General features: G+C 37.9%; 1 protein-coding gene across 1 annotated transcript in view; it reads right to left on the bottom strand.

Annotated features, from left to right (window-relative positions):
- COL6A5 (collagen type VI alpha 5 chain) overlaps window positions 1-21,408 on the bottom strand; it is a 107,909-nt gene that overhangs the window by 25,727 nt on the left and 60,774 nt on the right. Inside the window, exons 31-37 of the mRNA XM_004283431.2 lie at window positions 17,772-17,783; window positions 14,188-14,675; window positions 11,187-11,280; window positions 9,988-10,641; window positions 6,981-7,058; window positions 4,215-4,227; window positions 993-1,201 (exon numbers count right to left, since the gene is read on the bottom strand). Coding sequence (XP_004283479.2) covers window positions 993-1,201; window positions 4,215-4,227; window positions 6,981-7,058; window positions 9,988-10,641; window positions 11,187-11,280; window positions 14,188-14,675; window positions 17,772-17,783 — 1,548 coding nt within the window. The remainder of the gene's footprint in view (window positions 1-992; window positions 1,202-4,214; window positions 4,228-6,980; window positions 7,059-9,987; window positions 10,642-11,186; window positions 11,281-14,187; window positions 14,676-17,771; window positions 17,784-21,408) is intronic.

Raw genomic sequence — 21,408 nt, 5'->3', positions numbered from 1 at the left:
CTTCTTTAAGCTATGTCTATATAATGATGAAAACCTGTTTTAAATAAGAAATCACACACTTGAATGCCTTAATGCCAAGGAACTACATACATCCAGGTTTACTTCATTACTTTTTTTTTACTAAAAAAAGTCTTATTTTTCAACTAATGATTGACTCTTTAATTCTCAAGTCTAGCTTCTATAAAGGAAAGTTTAGCTGCTTTAAAGACAAAATTCAAACATGTATATTTCAGAAATGGGGGGAAATATGGGGACATCAGTGTTGAACCCAAGGAAAAGAACATTTATTTATCCAAGGAAATTACTAAGAATGAATATTATGAGATTGGCTGCCTTTTCTTTCAAACTTGCATATTCTAACATCACACATGATACTTACGACATAATGCTTTAAATGCTGGCATTCTGGCCAAATGAGCATTTTGGGAGACTCTAGATACATAGATGGAATAGCTGAATAGTGTGTTTAGAATGCCCACCCTTTCAAATGAAAATACAGCCAAAATTCTATGATCTGATTTGTTTGAAACTATTAAATCCTGACAAAAGGCATTACTGCTTTGCCATTAAAATGTATAGAGTATAGAGTGGGGTAGTTTATTTTATTTCCAGTTAAAAAACCTTACACCTTCTCATGCAATCACAAATTCTGGGGCACTGGTCAGGCCAACTTTTAAAAGTTCCTCCTTTGCTATGTTATTCTCTGTAGTACCTCCTTCTACATCACACTAACCTAAATTGTGGTTTCTAGAGAAACCTTAAGTTTGGTGAGCATATCAGTGACATTTCTTAGAGCTTATCAGTGATTTCCAGAGTGGTGCCTGTGACCATTTAAATCTTCAGATCAAATAAAAGCTGCAGTTGTAGCCACCATCTTGAACTTGAAGAAAGTTGCTTTTTATACCCACCTTATTTATTTGATTCTCTATTAATGTTAAAAGATGAGGATCCAGTTATTTCTAAATTACCGCTATAACTTTTCATTTCCTTACCAGCAGTGAGACTTGCAATTTCTTCAGAATCCTGATCTTTTTCATATTTAGTTGTTAATTTCTGTGGCATAAACATTTGGCTTGGAATGTAAGCCAGATGGTCACTTCCACTGTCTTCCAACACAAAAGATGAATCTCTGCCCACACTAAATTCCTGGCCAATGAAGCTGTTCTCTCCTGAAGAAATATCTTGTTGCTCAGGGGTAAATCTAGAAGATAAAAGGGAAAGTTTTAGGTGAACCTATATAACTTTGGGAAATACAACTAAAATATCACAAAAATTTAATATAGTTAATTATTTCTTAGAAGAAAGACAATTGGGTGATAAAAATTTATTTCAATCAAATAATTTATTATACTACAGGGGAATTCTACTAAACATGTAAAGAAGAACTAATACCTATCCTTCTCAAACTATTCCAAAAAATTCAAGAGGACGGAACACTCCCAAATTCATTCTACAAGGCCACCAGTACCCTGAAACCAAAACCAGACAAAGACACTACAAAGAAAGAAAATTACATGTCAATATCTTAGATGAGTACAGATGCGAAAATCCTCAACAAAATATTAGCAGAATGAATCCAAATCCGAATGTATTAGAGGATCATACACTGTGTCAAGTTGGATTTATTCCAGGGACACAAGAATGGTTCAACATACATAAATCAATTAGTGTGATATGCCACATTAAAAAAAGGAAGGACAAAAATTACATGATCATCTCAATATATGCAGAAAAAGCATTTGACAAAATTCAATCTCCATTCATGATAAAAACTCTCATCAAAGTGGGTACAGAAGGAACATATCTCAACATAATTAAAGACCATTTATGGCAAATCCACAGCTAACATATGCAGTGGTGGAAAGCTGAAAGGTTTTCCTCTAAATTTAGGGACAAGATAAGGCTATTTAACCACTTCTATTTAACAGTTTTGGAAGTCCTAGCCACAGCAATCAGATAAGAAAAAGAAATAAAAGGCATTCAAATTGGAAGGGAAGAAATAAAACTGTCCCTATTTGCAGATGACATGATACTTTATATAGATACCCTAAAGTCTCTACCCAAAAACTATTAGAACCAATAAATGAATTAAGCAAAGTCACAGGACACAAGATTAATATACAGAAATCAGTTGCTTTCCTCTACACTAATAATGAACTATCAGAAAGAGAGAGTGAAAAACCAATCCCATTTAAAATCTCTTTGTGGGCTTCCCTGGTGGTGCAGTGGTTGAGAATCTGCCTGCCAATGCAGGGGATATGGGTTCGAGCCCTGGTCTGGGAAGATCCCACATGCCATGGAGCAACAGGGTCCATGAGCCACAACTACTGAGCCTGTGCATCTGGAGCCTGTGCTCCGCAACAAGAGAGGCCACAACAGTGAGAGGCCCGCCCACCGCAATAAAGAGTGGCCCCCGCTTGCCACAACTAGAGAAAGCCCTCACACAGAAACGAAGATCCAACACAGCCAAAAATAATAAATAAATAAATTTATTAAAAAACAAATCACTTCGAAAAGAATAAAATACCAAGGAGGTAAAAGACCCATACTCTGAAAACAATAAAACATTGATAAAGGAAATTAAAGATGATACAAAGAAATAGAAAGATATCCTGTGCCCTTAGATTGAAAGAATTAATATTGCTAAAATGACCATACTACCCAAAGGAGATTTAATGCAATTCCTAACAAAATATCCATGAAATTTTTCACAGAACTAGAACAAATAATCCTAAGATTCATATGAAACCACAAAAGACGCTGAATTTCCAAAGCAAGGTTGAAAAAAAGAACAAAGCTGGAGATACCATCCTCCCAGACTTCAGACTATACTACAGAGCTACAGTAATCAAAACAGCAAGGTACTGGCACAAAAACAGATACAGAGATCAATGGAACAGAATAGAGAGCCCAGAAATAAGCCCACACACTTATGGTCACTTAACCTAGCTATGACAAAAGAGGCAAGAATATGCAATGGAGAAAAGACAGTCTCTTCAATAAGTGGTGCTGGGAAAACTGGACAGCTACATGTAAAACAACGAAATTAGAACACTTTCTTACACCATATACACAAATAAACTCAAAATAGATTAAAGACCTAAATGTAAGACCAGAAGCCACAAAATTCCTAGAAGAGAATATAGGCAAAACATTCTCTGACATAAATCGCAAGCAATATTTTTTTTTGTCTCTGCCTCCTAAAGCAAAAGAAATAAAAGCAAAAATAAAGAAATGGGACCTATTAAACTTAAAAGCTTTTGCACAGCAAAGGAAACAACTGAAAAAACTAAAAGACAACCTATGGTGTGGGAGAAAATATTTGCAAATGATATGACTGATAAGGGGTTAATATTCAAAAGAGATAAATAGCTCATACAACTCAATATAAAAAAAAACCAATTAAAAAATGGGTAAAAGAGCTAAATAGAAATTTCTCCAAAGAAGACATACAAATGGCCAGTAGGCACATGGAAAGATGCTCAGCATTGCTAATTATCAGAGAAATACAAACCAAAACCACAATGAGATAGCTCCTCACACCTGTCAGAATGGTTATCATCAAAAAGTCTACAAATAACAAATGTTGGTGAGGATGAGGATATGGAGAAAATGGAACCCTGTACACTGTTGGCAGGAATGTAAATTGGTGCAGCGATTATGGAAAACAGTATGGATGTTCCTTAAAAAACTAAAAATAGAGCTACCATATGATCCAGCAATTCGCATCCTGGGCATACATCCGAAGAAACACAAACACTAATTTGAAAAAATATATGAACCCCAATGTTCATAGCAGCACTATTTACAATAGCCAATACATGGAAGCAACCCAAGTGTCCATCAACAGATGATTGGCTTAAGAAGATGTGGTATATATATTAAATAGAATATTACTCAGCCATAAAAAAGAATGAATTATTGCCATTTGAAGCAACAGGGATGGACCTAGAGAATATTACACTTAGTTAAGTAAGTCAGAGAGAGAAAGACAAATACTGTATGATATCACTTATATGTGGAATTAAAAAATAATACAAATGAATGTATATAGCAAAACAGAAACAGACTCACAGATACAGAGAACAGACTAGTGGTTACCAGAGGGGAGAGAGTGCGGGGGGAGGAGCAGGTTAGGGGTAAGGGATTAAGAAATATAAACTACTGTGTATAAAATAGATAAGCAACAAGGATATTTTGTATAGCACAGGGACTTATAGCCATTATCTTGTAATAACTTTTAATTGAGTATAATCTATAAAAGTACTGAATCATTCTGCTGTACTCCTGAAACTCATATAATATTGTAAATCAACTATACTTCATTTTTTTAAAAAAGCATATACTGATACATTTGTGTAAATTCCCATTTATCCTTCCCTTTCTTGCCATCTGCTTATAGCCTATGAAACACTACTTTGGACTAAATCAAGTCTGATTTGTCACAGAGTTTTAGATAAATGACAAGAAACTCATAGGTTACTTGGGACAAGCAAATAATGTGTCTCAGTTTGATATCAATCTCCACAGAAAATGTAGAAAATAGTCATTTAATCTACCATCAACTTCTCTGAGAAGAATAAAACTATATAAAATATATCTCATTGACACCATGCTTCCTGAAATGGTGTCTACATTTGTATTCTTTGGAGTAAGAATGATAGTTTGAAAATATTGTGTTTTTATATAGGTGACGGTAAAAAACATATTCAATATAAGTTTATTCTTATTCTATTAATGCACCTTTATGCAATTTCAAGTCCATGTTTATGTTTGCATTGATACTGTTGTTTGGCACCTGGTGGTACTACTTTAACTGTTGAGAGTTAATGAGGAAAGGAAATAAAGTCAGACATAATATTATCAACAATACATTCACACCAAGTAAAAGCCAAATGATACAATGACTAGAGTGGGAATGATCGTTTTGCAGTAGTGCAGGTGAAGACAAGTGCTGGGGAATCAAGCACTCACAGAACTGAGTGGGCAAGCTGAGAGCAGAGGTGACTCTGCAGCATGCATCATGTTTTACACATTTTACCAATATGCACCATATTATTAAAAAAATTTTATTGAAACATAGTTAATTTACAATGTTCTGTTAGCTTCAGGTATACAGTAAAGCGATTCATTTATACATACATATATATGTGTATATATACACATATATATGTATATTTTTCAGATTCTTTTCCATTATAGGTTATTACAAGATATTGAGTATAGTTCTCTGTGTAGTCCTTGTAGTTTACCTATTTTATATATAGTAGTATGTATATGTTAATCCCAAACTCCTAATTTATCCCCCTCCCCTGAACCTTTCCCCTTTGGTAACTGTAAGTTTATTTTCTAAGTCTGTGAGTCTATTTCTCTTTTGTAAATAAGTTCATTTGTATCATTTTTTTAGATTACACATATAAGCAATATCATATGATATTTGTCTTTCTCTGTCTGACTTACTTCACTTAGTATGATAATCTCTAGGTCCATCCATGTTGCTGCAAATGGCATTATTTCATTTTTTATGACTGAGTAATATTCCAGTGTGTGTGTGTGTGTGTGTGTGTGTGTGTGTGTGTGTGTGTGTGTATTATATCTTCTTTATCCATTCATCTGTTGATGGACATTTAGGCTCTTTATATGCTTGTTTATAAAATTTCTTTTTTTAGTTTTTAGGAATTCTCTTTTGGCTAAGCAGAATCATCTAATACATTAAATTACTGTTTTAAATTTGTGCCTTACTGAGTTTCCTTGGGTTTGATGTACAAATTTATTTTTGTTTGATAGTTGCATAGGAACGATACACGTATGATATTTGCAGCTAGATTTGTGTTTGTACATGTTAAAATATTATATTAAAATGTAGTCCTGTAAGAATCAATTTTCCTTTAAATAAGAGTATTGTTTATTCCATGTTGGGAAACACTGCTTCACAGGACATCAGTGCCATATTGTCCTTCAGAAGGTGTGAGCTGCTGGACGCTTCCTTATTAAACTACTAAGTATAAATGAAACCTGATATGAGAGGAACATGTATTTGCATGAATTCTGAGGAACATTTCATCTTGCCATTTTGGATATATGGGATTTATGGGAAAGACCGCATCTATTTTGAGAAGCTCTTTGCTTAATTGCAATCTGATGGGACAGGGCCATTATGGGCTAACTCTGGGCTTTCACAGGCTGTAGTCAGGGATCCAAGCTTGGTGAAATATAGAGAAAAGCACAGAGCAACCAAATGGGCCATTCTCGTTCTGTTTGAGGTTCAAGTCCATTCAGATTAATTATTTATATTTTCACTCAAGATAAAATTTTAAAGAAAATTATTTACATGTGCAATGATATTGTGGGGTCTTTCATGCTGTTTTGGGAATGAAACAATGAATCACATGGAATCCCATACTTCAGTAAGACAAGACATTGGGATAAACTGTAATAAGTGCCTCAGCAGAGGTGTAAAAAGTTATTAAAAAAGGAAAAAATGTGGATTTTGACTGAGTGTAAAGATGGGCTTTGAAGAGGAGACAGGTTTAATCAGGGCCGTGAACAATGGGTAGGGTTTCACTGGAAGAAACAGGATCCCAGGCAGTGTGACCAGAGCTCCAGGAGGGTGAACTCCTGGACCTCTGATCACACAAGGCAGACAAGAGTCCAGTGTGGCCGGAACTCAGAGCTTATGATGGGGAGAGATGAGAAGTAAAGTTGAGGTGGGTTGAGACTGAATTCTGGGGTAAATTTCAATATGGAAATTTCTGAGGAAACCATGAATTTTAAAGCAAAATTGTAATAAGCTCATGAGGATGTTATAAAAACATCAATCCTGAAAGCATGCTTGTGTGCAACTTCTGCTACAGAAAATGGAATACATGAAGAGCCTTTCCTTCAGGGACCTTATCTGCCATCAGGCAGTTACACACCCCTCAGTCAATCCATAGTCACTTGTAAATATCAGAGCTTTCTAACTCACAGGAGATTGATACTTTGATTATCCTCTTCCTTTGAATTGATGAGTCTGCAGATGTTCTCAAGCATCAGTGGTGGGTACTGATTGAATCCTCCTATTGAGAGAGGAAAATTATAGTTAGATTTTTAAACTAGAAATTGTATTTGCTAGGGAAAGAGAACTCCAATAGGAATCTTCTTGAAGCAATAAATGTCACTAAAGTATTTCAGCACAATTTGGCTTGGGTGAGAACAGAAAATAGTAGCAACTAGAAATAGCATTCAGAATTTGATTTTAACATTTTGCAGCCAAAAAATTACTGGGATCATGGAAACAGACCTCCTCAAATTGTTCATTTAAGGGTTAATTGTGATGCAGAGACACGATTTCCATATGTTCAGGCTAACATAATTTTATTCTGATCCTATAATACTTTTTCACTCAGACTTATGCTAATAGAAAAAGTAATATTTTAATACATGATGCTATTTCTGTGCTTCTGCACCAATTAACACTGATTTCCTAGGAGGAAAATAATCACAGGAAAGATTTTAGCTAACTGACCTAAATAATATGTTCCTTTACCTCTTTCTATTGTTGTTCTATAAACTGTGGAATACTGAGAAATATATAATTTTCCCCTCATTCAGGAAAATAAATAGGTTTTAGTGAAAGGAAATCTTTGACCATTGAATGATCGAAGACTCTGTGAAAATATCTCACAGAATGTTTATGGTTTTATAATAATCATATTTCTCTTGTTCTAAGGTGAGCATTTTTTTCTATTTCTCTGAAATGAGACTATGTCTTCTAATCAATTGCAGTTGACAGTTGCTATTGGTGAGGAAGGAATCGTGATGCCATTGTTATCGCCTGTACGTGTGGGAACAACAAACGTGCCAGCACCAAAACTTGTAGAATTGGGGTCAGCAGTTTAGAAAAAATTTCCGGAAGTATTAGTAAAGGAGACTTTTAACCTCTACAAACCAAGTGGTTATGGGAAGACAGTGAATTGGATGTGTTTAACAACATTGCTCAGATGGAAATCAAAAGTAGCTAGCTCTAATAATTGCAAAGCCTAATTTAAGAGCCTAGCAAGACCAGTTTTGTGTTATTTCATAGAGTCTTTTTAAAGTACTGCTCTATTGGAGTGCATTGACATATACACACTACTATACATAAAATGGATAACTAATAAGGACCTACTGTATAGCACAGGGAACTCTTCTCAATACTCTGTGATGACCTGTATGGGAAAAGAATCTTAAAAAGAGTGGATTTATTATATGTATGGCTGATTCACTTTGCTGTGCAGCAGGAGCTGGCACAGCATTTTAAATCAACTATACTCCAACAAAAATTAAATTAAAAAAAGATTTTCTAAAAAAATCCATCATCGATCTTGATGGTATAAAGAAAAATATTGCATGGGAAAAGATGGATATCAATGACTCTGAGTCAAGAAAGAACTCACAAAAGTCAAATTTTGACTAGAAGAAGTTTTAGGAATGCCTTAACCAAGTGTATTTCACCTATATTCCCTTTTTATGTACGCACGAGAGTGACATATCATAGTCTGTCTAAAAGAACTCTTTTGAAGACTATAAAATAAAAAAACTCTAACAGGAATGTCAGTATCAACATTTAACTGGAAGCACTTTTTCTTTCATTTTTCATAATACAATGGTGCATTATACAATGGAAGGCATTTAGAGTTAAAGAAATAACATGATATTCCCAAAGGGGTAATTACTGGATTCTTCAGTTGAATATGAGTCACAGGAGAAAGGGGAAACTCCTTCTGCAATGAAGAGTGAACTTCCAAGTGAACTTGGAAGAGTGAACTTCCAAGACGTTGTCACTATGGTGGTATTGAAGATTCCTTGGTGGAATCTTCCTGGGGTGGAAGACTCCTACGGTGGTGGGATTGGTTCCAACAGAACCTAACCCTACACTTGTCAGATTCCCAGAAAGAAAAGGTTCAGCTCTGATTCCATGGGATCCTCTAGAGCAGGATTTCTCAACCTCAATGCTATTGACATTTTGGGCTGGATTGTTCTTTGCTGTGGGGGGCGCCCTGTGCATTGTAGGATATTTAGCAGCATCCTTGGTCTCTACCCACTAAATACCAGTAGTATCCTCTCTCTTAGTTCTGACAACCAAAATTGTCTCCAGACATTTCCAAATGTCATCTGGGGGGCAAAATCATCCCCAGTTGAGAACCACCTCTATAGAAAGAGCATTTCTCACACCACTTGCGGTGAAGGACAAGGTATTTTTATTTCTAGCCTTTTGCAGACTGATACTTTTGGTTTATATCTTGTTCAATGAGACAATGTCCACTGTTTATACACTTGTATAATGTGGCAATGTCACATTGCTTTAAAAGTTTCTAGATGCTTATTCTCAGTTTCTGTATTTCTTTTTACTCATCAGTTTATGGACTAACATAGTCCAATGGGTAACACTTTGTAGTGCATTGGCCTAGAACCTTTCTACTCAAAGTGTGATCTGTGGACCAGAAACATTGACATCACTGAAGAACCTGTTAGAAATGCAGAATATTAGGCTCCATCCTACAGATACTGAATCAGAACCTCCATTTTAACAAGATTCCTGTGTGGTCTGTATGCTCAGACTCTTTGGGAGTAGCACTCTCACACAGGTCTCCAGGGTACTCCAAGGTTGGAAATAAACCAGATGTAGCAGGGAAAACTTTTAATTAAATGCTCAACCTGGAGACCACCTAAGAGCTGCTAGAACTTCTTTACGTTGAGCAAGTGAAGTTCAGGAGATCTCCAGTCACTCTGTTCCTTCTAGTGCTGAGATTTTGGCTAAGAGACATTATATCATGAAAAAGGTCTCACTGCATTATGACCAAAGCATAAACAGGGTATAACCAAGATGTGTCCTATTCCTGTCCCCTTTTCACCATCTAATTCACATATTTTGGTTAGCTATAGATACAGAGGTATGTTAGGTTATCAATACTACTAACAAACACTAATTTATTAAAACAAAGAGAAAACAAAATAGTGACTTACGTCTAACTGAGTACACAAATGGCTTTAAAAACTTCACAGCGTAATCCAGGTTTGGTTTATGAATTCTCCCAAGCTGTATCAGATGGTGATCAAGTGGGTGGCTGGCTAGCTCCTCCATGTCCTCCTTATGTGTAGAGCCCAGAGAAATCACAAATATGACATAGCCTTGACACTTGGCCCTCAGAGCCATCTTCTTTAAGAATTCTTTTCTCTCATGATTTCCTCCAGCAGAGACTACAAAGATGACTCTATGTTTTCTCAGTTTGGGTGTTCCTGGGAAGAGATACTCCACAGCCCACAGTAGGGCACGGCCAATGGTGGATTCTCCATTTAGCTGTTGGAGGTAAGTCTGGATGTGCCTCTTCATTAGAGCTTGATTGTCATAAGTTGTAAACTCAAACTCTGTTTTTACCGCATCTTTCTTCCTCCCATCCCAAGGAGAGTAGCTCAACAAGGCAATCCTATCACCAGAGTCTGAGGTTACAGGGTCTGAGGCAATATCAAAGTTGTCAAGCATTGAGCTTACCAAGGCTTTGACATCCTTAAACTCATCACTTGCTATATTCCTAGAATTGTCTAAGAGGAAGGCGACATCCATGTATGAATTTTCAGGTAAGAAAATCTCTTTCTTGCAAGTATTTGGAAAGCATTTATCTGAAAACACATAGAGACTTATCATTGGTTCAATGTTGGCACAAGAAGACACTGTTGTTTGAGATCTTCAAGTGAAAAGGGACTGATTACCAAAAATTAATCATCTGATCAATACCTCTTCAATCTCACATCATTTAAATTAATAAGGAATTTTCAACATCCCCATAATTTCTGTGGCCACTAGCAGACGATTTGGGAATGTCTTTGTTGAAAGCAGATGTAAGTAAGATGTATACTTAAAGTGTATAAGACATGTCCAAACTCTTTTAGAAAATATTTTAAATATTTTAGAAGCTTTTGATACAAACTATCAAATTGTCCCCAGGAAAAGCCGAATCAATTGGGATAATCTTCTAAACCAATTTTCACATTCTATGGAAACTTCAAACATTACAGAGATTGAAACTCTGACATATGGTGTTGAAAGATCGGAAAACTTAGAATCTACAATCAAAAATATAATTCTTTGATAAAGGTAGATTTAATAACTCACCCAGAAGGCATTTAAGTGTTTCAGCACAATAAATTCTTCTCATTAGTCTTACCATAGCAAAGAGTACAGTGCCGAAGTCTTTCTAATGGTTCATATTCCCCATTTGGAGGAACAGGAAGCACCTGAAATGTTCCCGTGTTGTCAAACTGCATCGAAAAAGAAGTATATGCTTACTTGCTCATTTTCTTTAGTCATCATCAGCAATACACTGTGCACACACTTTAAGAGTTTGAAAAACACCTAACTAATCACCATCACCTTGCATTGTAGCCCATTGCTCTATTCAGTGCAACTTTATGCATACACACACACACACACACACACACACACACACACACACACTATCCCCCCTTGATCCTAAACATAACCCAAGGAAGCATATAGAACAGGTATGAGCAACCCAATTTTATGATGAGGAAACTACCACAAGTTAACCACAAGATTCACCCACTGGGGTAGATATTAATATCTCATTCTTATCTCCAAACCTGTAATTCTGCACTGAATTTTCACACACCTCTGATTATGCACCAGCTGTTTATGTACTATACATCAGTTTCTGGGGTTGGGTCTTGCAGAAATTTTACATTCACAAGTTTCCTTTAGCCTCTTTAAGTAGTGATTCCAACTATTTCCAACCAATCACACTATCTAGAAGAAGGCATATCTTTCAGATGTCAAGTGGATTTCTCCAATCACAAATTCCAATCAAAAGTTTATTCCATATTACTCAGCCATAAAATAAGTGAAATAATGCCATTTGCAGCAACATGGATGGGCCTAGAGATTATCATACTAAGTGAAGTCAGAAAGAGAAAGACAGATACCATGTGACATCACTAGTGGAATCTAAAATATGACACAAATGAACATATCTACAAAACAGAAATAGACTCCCAGACATAGAGAACAGACTTGTGATTGCCAAGGGGGTGGGAGGGGAGGGACGGATTGGGAATTTGGGATTAGAAGGTGCAAACTATTATATATAGAATGGATAAACAACAAGGTCCTACTGTATAGCAAAGGGAACTATATTCAATATCCTGTGGTAAACCATAATGGAAAAGTATATAAAAGAGAATGTATATGTATGCCTATATATATATATGTGTGTGTGTGTGTGTATACATATATATATATATAACTGAATCACGTTTTGTACAGCAGAAATTAACACAGCATGTAAATCAACTATACTTCAAATTTTAAAAGTTCTATTCCAAAAGGATGTAGACAGAGGACACTAAGTCTATTCAAAATTCTTGGTAGTACACTGCCTGATTTTGTCTGTTTCTTGATTATATTTTTGCTTTGATACTCACTGAGATGGGCAATATATAGCATTCATTCATTCAGACTCAATAACTATATATTGGGCATTTACTCTGTATGAGGCACCATGCAATACAGACAATTTAATTACAATAATAGAAATCTATAATTCCCAGGTGATGAGGGGATCTCTCAATCAACAGAGATGCTCATGCTTTTGTTCTTTCTCCCTTGTGAAATTAAAAGGTAGAAAAACCACCCCCTCTGTTTTTCTGTAAAGTGCTGACTGAGCATTTGGTAATATTTATTATCATCCCAGCCTTATAGTTAGAAAGTAGCTACTACATTCCTACTCTCTAGTTTTTATGAAACTGGATACTTTGGGTGTCATTTTGTGTTTGACCTTGTTGGTCCCCCATGTAAAGATTAACTGCAACCTTGGTAATCAAGGAAGTTTATTCACAGGGGTCAACCACATGCTCTTCATTCATCCATGCATTCATTCAACAAATATTTATTGAATGCCTACAATGTTAAATAGGTAATATTCTAGGTGCTGGGGATACAGAAATGAACAAAGCAGATAAAAACTCTATCCTACATTCTAGTGGGGAGACATATACCATAACAAAACCAATAAATAAATTATCTATGTTGGGAAGTAATTATTTTTATAGAAACTACTTCAAATTCCTACAATCCTTTCTGTCAGGATCTATTCTCCCTATGACTCCTATTTCCAAAATATTCATGGATATCTTACGATTATTGACTCTCTTCATGTTATAGAGGGCTTTTCTTTTTATAGTAGACATGTGTATTTGTGTAAATATAGACCTTTATAGGGCTTCCCTGGTGGCGCAGTGGTTGGGAGTCCGCCTGCCAATGCAGGGGACACGGGTTCGTGCCCCGGTCCAGGAAGATCCCACATGCCGCGGGGCGGCTGGGCCCGTAAGCCATGGCCGCTGAACCTGCGCGTCCAGAGCCTGTGTTCCGCAACGGGAGAAGCCACAACAGTGAGAGGCCGCGTACCACAAAAAAAAAAAAAAAGACCTTTATAACCTCTTGGATGACATAATGATTCCACCGAGGTCCAGGAGCATGTATTTCATGGATAATGAGTAGATTTTAAAATAGTTGAACAGTAGATGGAGAAGTTCTTCAGTTTGCAGGGAGAAAGAGGGAAGCACAGATCCCATGAGAATCTGTGAATCCAAAAGTGATGGAACCTCTCTTGGGAAAAAGGTTCATACCCATCAAAGTTTTACACCTTAAGGGTTCAAAAACCCCATAAACTTCACCCATTACAGGTTAAGTCCAGCTGTTCAATGAGATTCAGCTAGCAGATGACAGATTTGAGAAACACCAGGTTGGCAGAGGGCTGGTAAAGCATTATATTGATAGCCCTATTTCAAATCTTGATTTAGCCACTTAATAGCTGTACAAAATTGAAGAAGTCACTCAAACTCTCTGGGCCTCAGTTTCCTGATTTTTAAATGGAGATAACGTGCATTTACTTCAGAGGGTTGGCAAATGCCTGAGTGTTTATGTAAAGCTCTAGGGACAGTGCCTGGTGCCCAGCAGGACCTGAACAAAGGTGGCTGCTATCATTGGCTACTGTGCTTATTAAAAATTGGATTTCAGACCCTGGCAACAATACAGCTGTGAAAATTGCAAAGGAGGTCAAGAGGCCACATCTGTCCCCATACTCCCCAGTATTCCTGTCCTGCCAGTACTAATATCTTAAAAATAAATACGTTGACCAGGGAAGTACTTACCTCAAAAGCCTCCTCAAGGGAAACTCTTTCATTAAAAGCAAAGACTGCAGGGCTGATATCCAAGGCACTAAACTCCATGGTGGCCGTGATGATGGATGACCTACTGGCAGATTGTCCATTGCTAAAAAACACAGCGACTCTCTGCACATTGGCTCCTGCTAACATCCGCTTGAAGATGTTCCGAGCCACAAACTTCATCGAGTTACCAATGTCTCGGACTTCTCCGGAGTTTTGATATTTAATTTGGGAAAGAAGCTGGAGGAGTTGCTTCTTACTATGGTAGTCAGACCCACGGATGAGGTAGTTGGTGTCTAAGTCGAAGGAAACCACGACAACTCTTGCTCCCACAGGGCAATTATTTTCCCTGATGTGAAGGTCATTGACAATAGAAATGATGATGTCCCTCGTTTCATTAAATCTCTGCTCTGTGATATCGTAGGACTGGTCCAGGGCAAATACTAGCTCTGTTGGATACACTGGACACTTTTCTACAAAGATGAGAAGCAAAAGTATTAAGTTATTTCACTGGGTCAAAAGCCTTTCCCATTCCCTTTACTCCAGTGAGATAGGTTGACACTGAGGTCTGGGAAAATGCAAGTGTCACGTAAACCCTAGAACCAGAGGTACCCACATGTAAAGGGAGGAAAAGACTCTCCTTTGTTAGCCTGAAGGTGTTACCTAAATACAGAGCAGTGATATTTTGCTATATAATGCTCAGACTTCACTGCCCACCATCATTCTACTATTTAAAAAGAAATTGGAAGGAGTATTTGAGCTGATGGAACTTGCTGTATCTTGATTGTGGTGGTGATTACATGAATCTATGCATGTGTAAAAACCAAACAAAAGAGTGAATTTTACTGTATGGAAAATTTTTAAAGGAAACTATGGCTTATCAGAAAATCTGAAGGTAAGGTAACCCTCTTGCACTGTTGGTGGGAATGTAAATTGATACAGCCACTATGGAGAACTGTATGGAGGTTCCTTAAAAAACTAAAAATAGAATTACTATATGACCCAGCAATCCCACTACTGGGAATATATCCAGAGAAAACCATAATTCAAAAAGAATCATGTAACACAATGTTCACTGCAGCTCTATTTACAATAGCCAGGACATGCAAGCAACCTAAATGCCCATCGACAGATGAATGGATAAAGAAGATGTGGTACATATATACACTGGAATATTACTCAGCCATAAAAAGGAACGAAATTGGGTCATTTGTAGAGACGTGGATGGATCTGGAGACTGTGATACAGAGTGAAGTAAGTCAGAAAGAGAAAAACAAATATTGTATATTAACGCATATATGTGGAACCTAGAAAAATGGTAGAGATGACCAGTTTGCAGGGCAGAAATAGAGACACAGATGTAGAGAACAAACATATGGACACCAAGTGGGGAAAGTGGTGGTGGGGGGTGGTGGTGGTGTGATGAATTGGGGGATTGGGATTGACATGTATATACTAATATGTATAAAATGGATAACTAATAAGAACCTGCTGTATAAAAAATATAAAATTCAAAAAAAAATCTGAAAGTTTATTCTCTTCAAAAATCTTCAGAAATGGGGCTTCCCTGGTGGCGCAGTGGTTGAGAGTCCGCCTGCTGATGCAGGGGTCACATGTTCGTGCACTGGTCCAGGAAGATCCCACATGCCGTGGAGCGGATGGGCCCGTGAGCCATGGCCGCTGAGCTTGCGCGTCCAGAGCCTGTGCTCTGCAACGGGCGAGGCCACAACAGTGAGAGGCCCACGTACCGCAAAAAAAAAAAAAAATCTTCAGAAATGATCTACTAATAATGATAAAGTCAGCTGGAAGATTTTCATCCACTTATGTGCAAACATTTATTGAGTATCCACCATGTGAAATGCAGGGTAACATGTGCTGTGAGATACATATGAAGATGAACAAATCCAAGTTTGCCCTCGAGGAACTTGTCTGGGGAAGATCACGATATTGAAAGGTAGAGAGTGATTATTATTCTTCACAGGGATTCAGAGGACAAAGAGGCTGTTTCCAGAGAGAGAGGATTTCAGGGGCTTTGGGATGACAGCGAGGGTGGCAGGAGGAAGGGGGCAGCACAGTGGACCATGGCAGGCTTTCAACAAGCTATTATAAAGATGGGACTGTCTGTAATCTCCAACTCAATCCTAATAGTTTTATGATGACTGCACTTTGGGAATTTCATAGGTAATCTGCCCTATGTATCAAACCAAACTTTTCAAAGTCCTTGTTAAAGTCTGAACACAGGAAGAGAAAATGAAATTATTTAAAAATTAAGCACCCCCTCATCTACATCTACTCTCCCCAACCTAGCTAACTATCAAAATGCATAAAACTCAAAATATAGCATCTCCCCACCATTGTTACCAGTAACAGAAATAGAAGAGGAAGTGTTGATTTTGAGATGTATTTTGAATCAAGACATTTTGCTGTGAAGAAATTTTTAAAATATGCAAGCCAATAATGAAAAAGAAAATGAGAAAAATGGACTATGCCTTATTTCTTAGCCCTATACTAAAAATGATTAATGAAGTGGTAGATAGCATCTTCAGACCTATCATCACAGATTTTCCTAGAAGGCAGCACCAGTTTCCATTTATTTTTAATCTCTCCCTTTCTTAGTGCCCAGTAGGGTACCTGATAAATTTAATTCAAACCCCTGAAGTTTTACTGAGTGCTTAGATTTACTAAGATTTTTTTTTTTTTGGAATAAAGTGAATGGTGCCAAACTTTGGGATGAGCTCAAAGATCCGGTGGATCTATGTCAGCAGGCCTCTAGGAGACCAGGAGCTCTTGGAGTTGACTTAACCGGCTCAGGGGTGACATCATCCGAGGGGTCTAAGGCACCACAGAACACCGAGTGTAGTCTAGGCCCCAAGAAGACCATCCTCCATGCTCTGGGTCAGGCTGACGAGTGGTGGGCACATGGAGGTGAAAGCTGTGAATGGAGGTCAGAGAGAGGAAAGGAAACATCACCCGTCCAAGGAGCCAGTGTCCACGGACTCAGCAGCAGATGGAACAACAGAATGGGTCAGGCAGCGAGCAGCCCTGCACTGAATTGCCCAGCAACACAGGACCTACCCCGTGAAGAAAATTAGTTGGAAACTGGCAGGACCTGGAAAGAACAGCAGTGTGAAAGATCTGGGAGCTGGCGGTCAGCATTTTATAGTTAAGTCCAAACATGACACTTAAAATTATAGTCATAATAAGTGTCTGCACAGAAGGAAGAAGTCTCTTTTCCCATGGGGATGAGAGTTTCTTTTTTTTTTCCTTTGTGAAGTGTTTATTCAAATATTTTGCCCATTTACTTTTATTTCTTTTTATTTATTGAAGTATAGTTGATTTACAGTGTTGTGTTAGTTACAACAAAGTGATTCAGTTAGACATACATATATATATCTATTTTTTCCCAATTCTTTTCCCTTATAGGTTGCTATAAACTATTGAGTATAGTTCCTTGTGCTATACAGTAGGTCCTTGTTGGTTATCTATTTTATATATAGTAGTGTGTATATGGTCTTGTCAGAATGCAAGAATTATTTCAGCAAGCTGCATAATATGGTAAGAATACTCACCTTTCCAACAAGCTATAAAGAGGAGAGAGAGAGAAAGAGTCTGTTACACTTTTGGAATGCTGACTGAAAATAATCCAAAAAATAAAATTTCAACAAAGTTTAATATTCTGTTTAACTCTAATTGCAAATGGGGCTAGTTTCTAGTAACAGGAAGCCAAGGTTAAAGGATGGAGGAGGGTGGACACAGAAGTTTATTATTTTGTGGATCTTCCTGACCTTTCCTCCTTGTGAGCTGTGGCCAGCAGACATTAGCAGAATTCTGGTTGAAATTTGAATCACTGATCACTTGTTTTAGAAACAGAACAGATGAGCCTCTGATTAAAAGGTAAGATAGCTAAAATTCAATTTGTTTTGTCTCTATTTTACAGCCTTCTGAGAGCCATTCAACAAGGCAGGACTAAAATACGGGGTCTTATTTTCTTCCCTGATGAGCACCTTGGGAACCTCTATTTTTCTGCAGAGCTGTGGAGATTTCCAAATGAACTTCATCTCTGCTAAAAAAAATACAGCTCCTGTGTTTGTGTGATCTTGTATCCAGACTGAGGGAATCCCCTGCTTTCTCCCGAGCATCTGGTTTCTCCAAGTGATTTACCTGGTAAGCATGAGATGTAACAGGGGGAACTATTGGCAAATCTTGAAGAAAGCACAGGCCTGACAATTTCCATGTTCATTTTACTCAATTCCTAGGAAGCAAATGAAGCACTCCGAGACAATAAAAGATTTTACTAGCCCTGTCAACAAACTGGTCATCCATCCTGCTGGCCCACAGCCCACAAACACCCTCACATCAACCCTAGGAACATTTTTGTTTGTCTTCATCCTACAGTTGCTGAGATGCTGACTGCCAACAGAGAGCACACAGAACTCACGGCCTCCTCTGCATCTCAAGGCCTGAAATAGATCTCTCTTCCTGACTGAGAAGTCCCATTTGTTAACTTCCAGCCCAGCTGTGAGGCCAGAAGAACAAACTCTAGAATTAGGTGCATTTGTCTGAGTTTCAGTCTGGGGAAACTACTTGACCTCTTTTAGGGTGTTTCTTTTTTTTAATTTAGTTTTTCCTGAAAATTCTCTTTTTTATGTCTCTCCTTCTAAGACTCCAATTACTTGGGCCCTCCTGTTTTATTCCCAACCTCCCTTTCTCTCTCCTTTCTCCCCAGCTTCCTAGATCTCTTACTTTATTCTGGGGGAAGTGTCCACCCACCATCCCAGGGCCCTCATGCCAGTGCGTCTGGAGCTGCTGTAGGGCTGAAGAACAAACATGGTGCAGCAGGAGTCCAACCTTGCAGGGCATCTGAATTAGCTCCAAAGGCCTGTCACCCAAACCCCTATCTCAGTTCTGCATTCTAGAGTTCCATGCTCTCTGATCAGCACCCTGTCTGGTTATAGACTCTGCCCACTCCACAACAACCCCTTAATTTCTTGGCTAACTCCTTTCATGCAGTGTTGGAAAATGCCCTCACACCCCAAATCCTCCAAGATAGGTATTCACCTCCCTGCCCCTTCCACCCCTTGGGTCTTCCCTGATTTAGATCACACACTCCTCTCCCTACAATAGCTCTCCTCTTGTCCTCTCCCTGTGCCCCAGGCTGGTTCTCACCTCCTCCCTGTGCTGGAGAGCCTTTCAGCTCTCAAGTGACATCTTTGACATGGGTTCCCCCACTCAACATTGGAGTTTTCTCCACTGGCTGCTTCTTGCCTCTTTCCAAGTTGCCCACACTTGGTGGGATTTCCTCATCTCTGCAGTGCCATTTTTTCTGGTGTTGGGCCCACTCTTTTTGCTAATGCATCTCCCTGGGTTCATCTCTTGGAATTCTATTTCTGTCTCTCTAGTTTCACATCCTTTGGAAGCTCATTCATCCCTGCGGCTCTAAGGATGTTAGTAACTCCAGCTTCCATTCTGCCTGTAGATCATTTCACTTTAGGGTCTACACAGCATTCCTCTGCCTCTAAAATGTTTAAACTCATCACTTCTTCCTACCAATAGATTTTCTTCACAATTCTTCCTCTGCCTTCTCATCCTCAGTGGTACCAAACCTCTCCCGCTGTGGTCTTAGAGTTTTTATTTATTTATTTATTTTAAATTTTATTTTAATTATTTATTTTTTTATACAGCAGGTTGTTAGTTATCTATTTTATACATATTAGTGTATACATGTCAATCCCAATCTCCCAATTCATCCCACCACCACCTCCTCCCCCCGGCTTTCCTCCCTTTGTGTCCATATGTTTGTTCTCTACATCTGTGTCTCTATTTCTGCCTTGCAAACCGGTTCTTCTGTACCATTTTACCAGATTCCACATAAATGAATTAACATACGATATTTGTTTTTCTCTTTCTGACTTACTTCACTCCATATGACAGCCTCTGGGTACAACCATGTCTCTACAAATGACCCAATTTCATTCCTGTTTATGGCTGTGTAATATTCCATTGTATATATGTACTACATCTTCTTTAGCCATTCGTCTGTCAGTGGACATTTAGGTTGCTTCCATGACCTGGTTATTGTAAATAGTGCTGAAATGAACATTGGGGTGCATGCATCTTTTTGAATTATGGTTTTCTCAGGGTATATGCCCAGTTGTGGGATTGCTGGGTCATATGGTAATTCTATTTTTAGTATTTTAAGGAACCTCCATACTGTTCTCCGTAGTGGCTGTATCAATTTACATTCCCACCAAGAGTGCAAGAGGGTCCCATTTATTCCACACCCTCTCCAGCATTTATAGTTTGTAGAGTTTGCCATGACGACCACTCTGACTGGTGTGAGGTGATAACTCATTGTGGTTTTGATTTGCATTTCTCTAATGATTAGTTATGTTGAGCATCTTTTCATGTGCTTCTTGGCCATCTGTATGTCTTCTTTGGAGAAATGTCCATTTAGGTTTTCTGCCCATTTTTGGATTGGGTTGTTTGTTTTTTTAATATTGAGCTACATGAGCTGTTTATATAATTTGGAGATTAACCTTTTGTCCATTGATTCATTTGCAAATATTTTCTCCCATTCTGAGGGTTTTCTTTTCATCTCATTTATAGTTTCCTTTATTGTGCAAGAGCTTTTAAATTTCATTAAGTCCCATTTGTTTATTTTTGTTTTCATCTCCATTACTCTAGGAGGTGGGTCAGAAAAGACCTTGCTGTGATTTACGTCAAAGAATGTTCTTTCTATGTTTTTCTCTAAGAGTTTTATAGTGTATGGCCTTACATTTAGTTCTTTAGTCCATTTTGAGTATATTTTTGTGTATGGTGTTAGGAAGAGTTCTAATTTCATTCTTTTACATGTAGCTGTTCAGTTTTCCCAGCAGCACTTATTGAAGAGACTGTTTTTTATTCATTGTTTATCCTTGCCTCCTTTGTCACAGGTTAATTGACCATAGGTGCGTGGGTGTATCTCTGGGCTTTCTATCCTGTTCCATTGATCTGTATGTCTGTCTTTGTGCCAGTACCATACTGTCTGATTACTGTAGCTTTGTAGTATAGTCTGAAGTCTGGGAGCCTGATTCCTCCAGCTCCATTTTTTCCCCTCAGGATTGTGTTGGCTATTTGGGGTCTTTTGTGTCTCCATACAAATTTTAAGATTTTTTTGTTCTAGCTCTGTAAAAAAATATCACTGGTAATTTGAGAGGGATTGCATTG

The sequence above is a fragment of the Orcinus orca genome, chromosome 5 (assembly GCF_937001465.1).
Source record: "Orcinus orca chromosome 5, mOrcOrc1.1, whole genome shotgun sequence".
Lineage (NCBI taxonomy): Eukaryota > Metazoa > Chordata > Mammalia > Artiodactyla > Delphinidae > Orcinus > Orcinus orca.
This window is presented reverse-complemented; position numbering and strand designations above follow the sequence as displayed.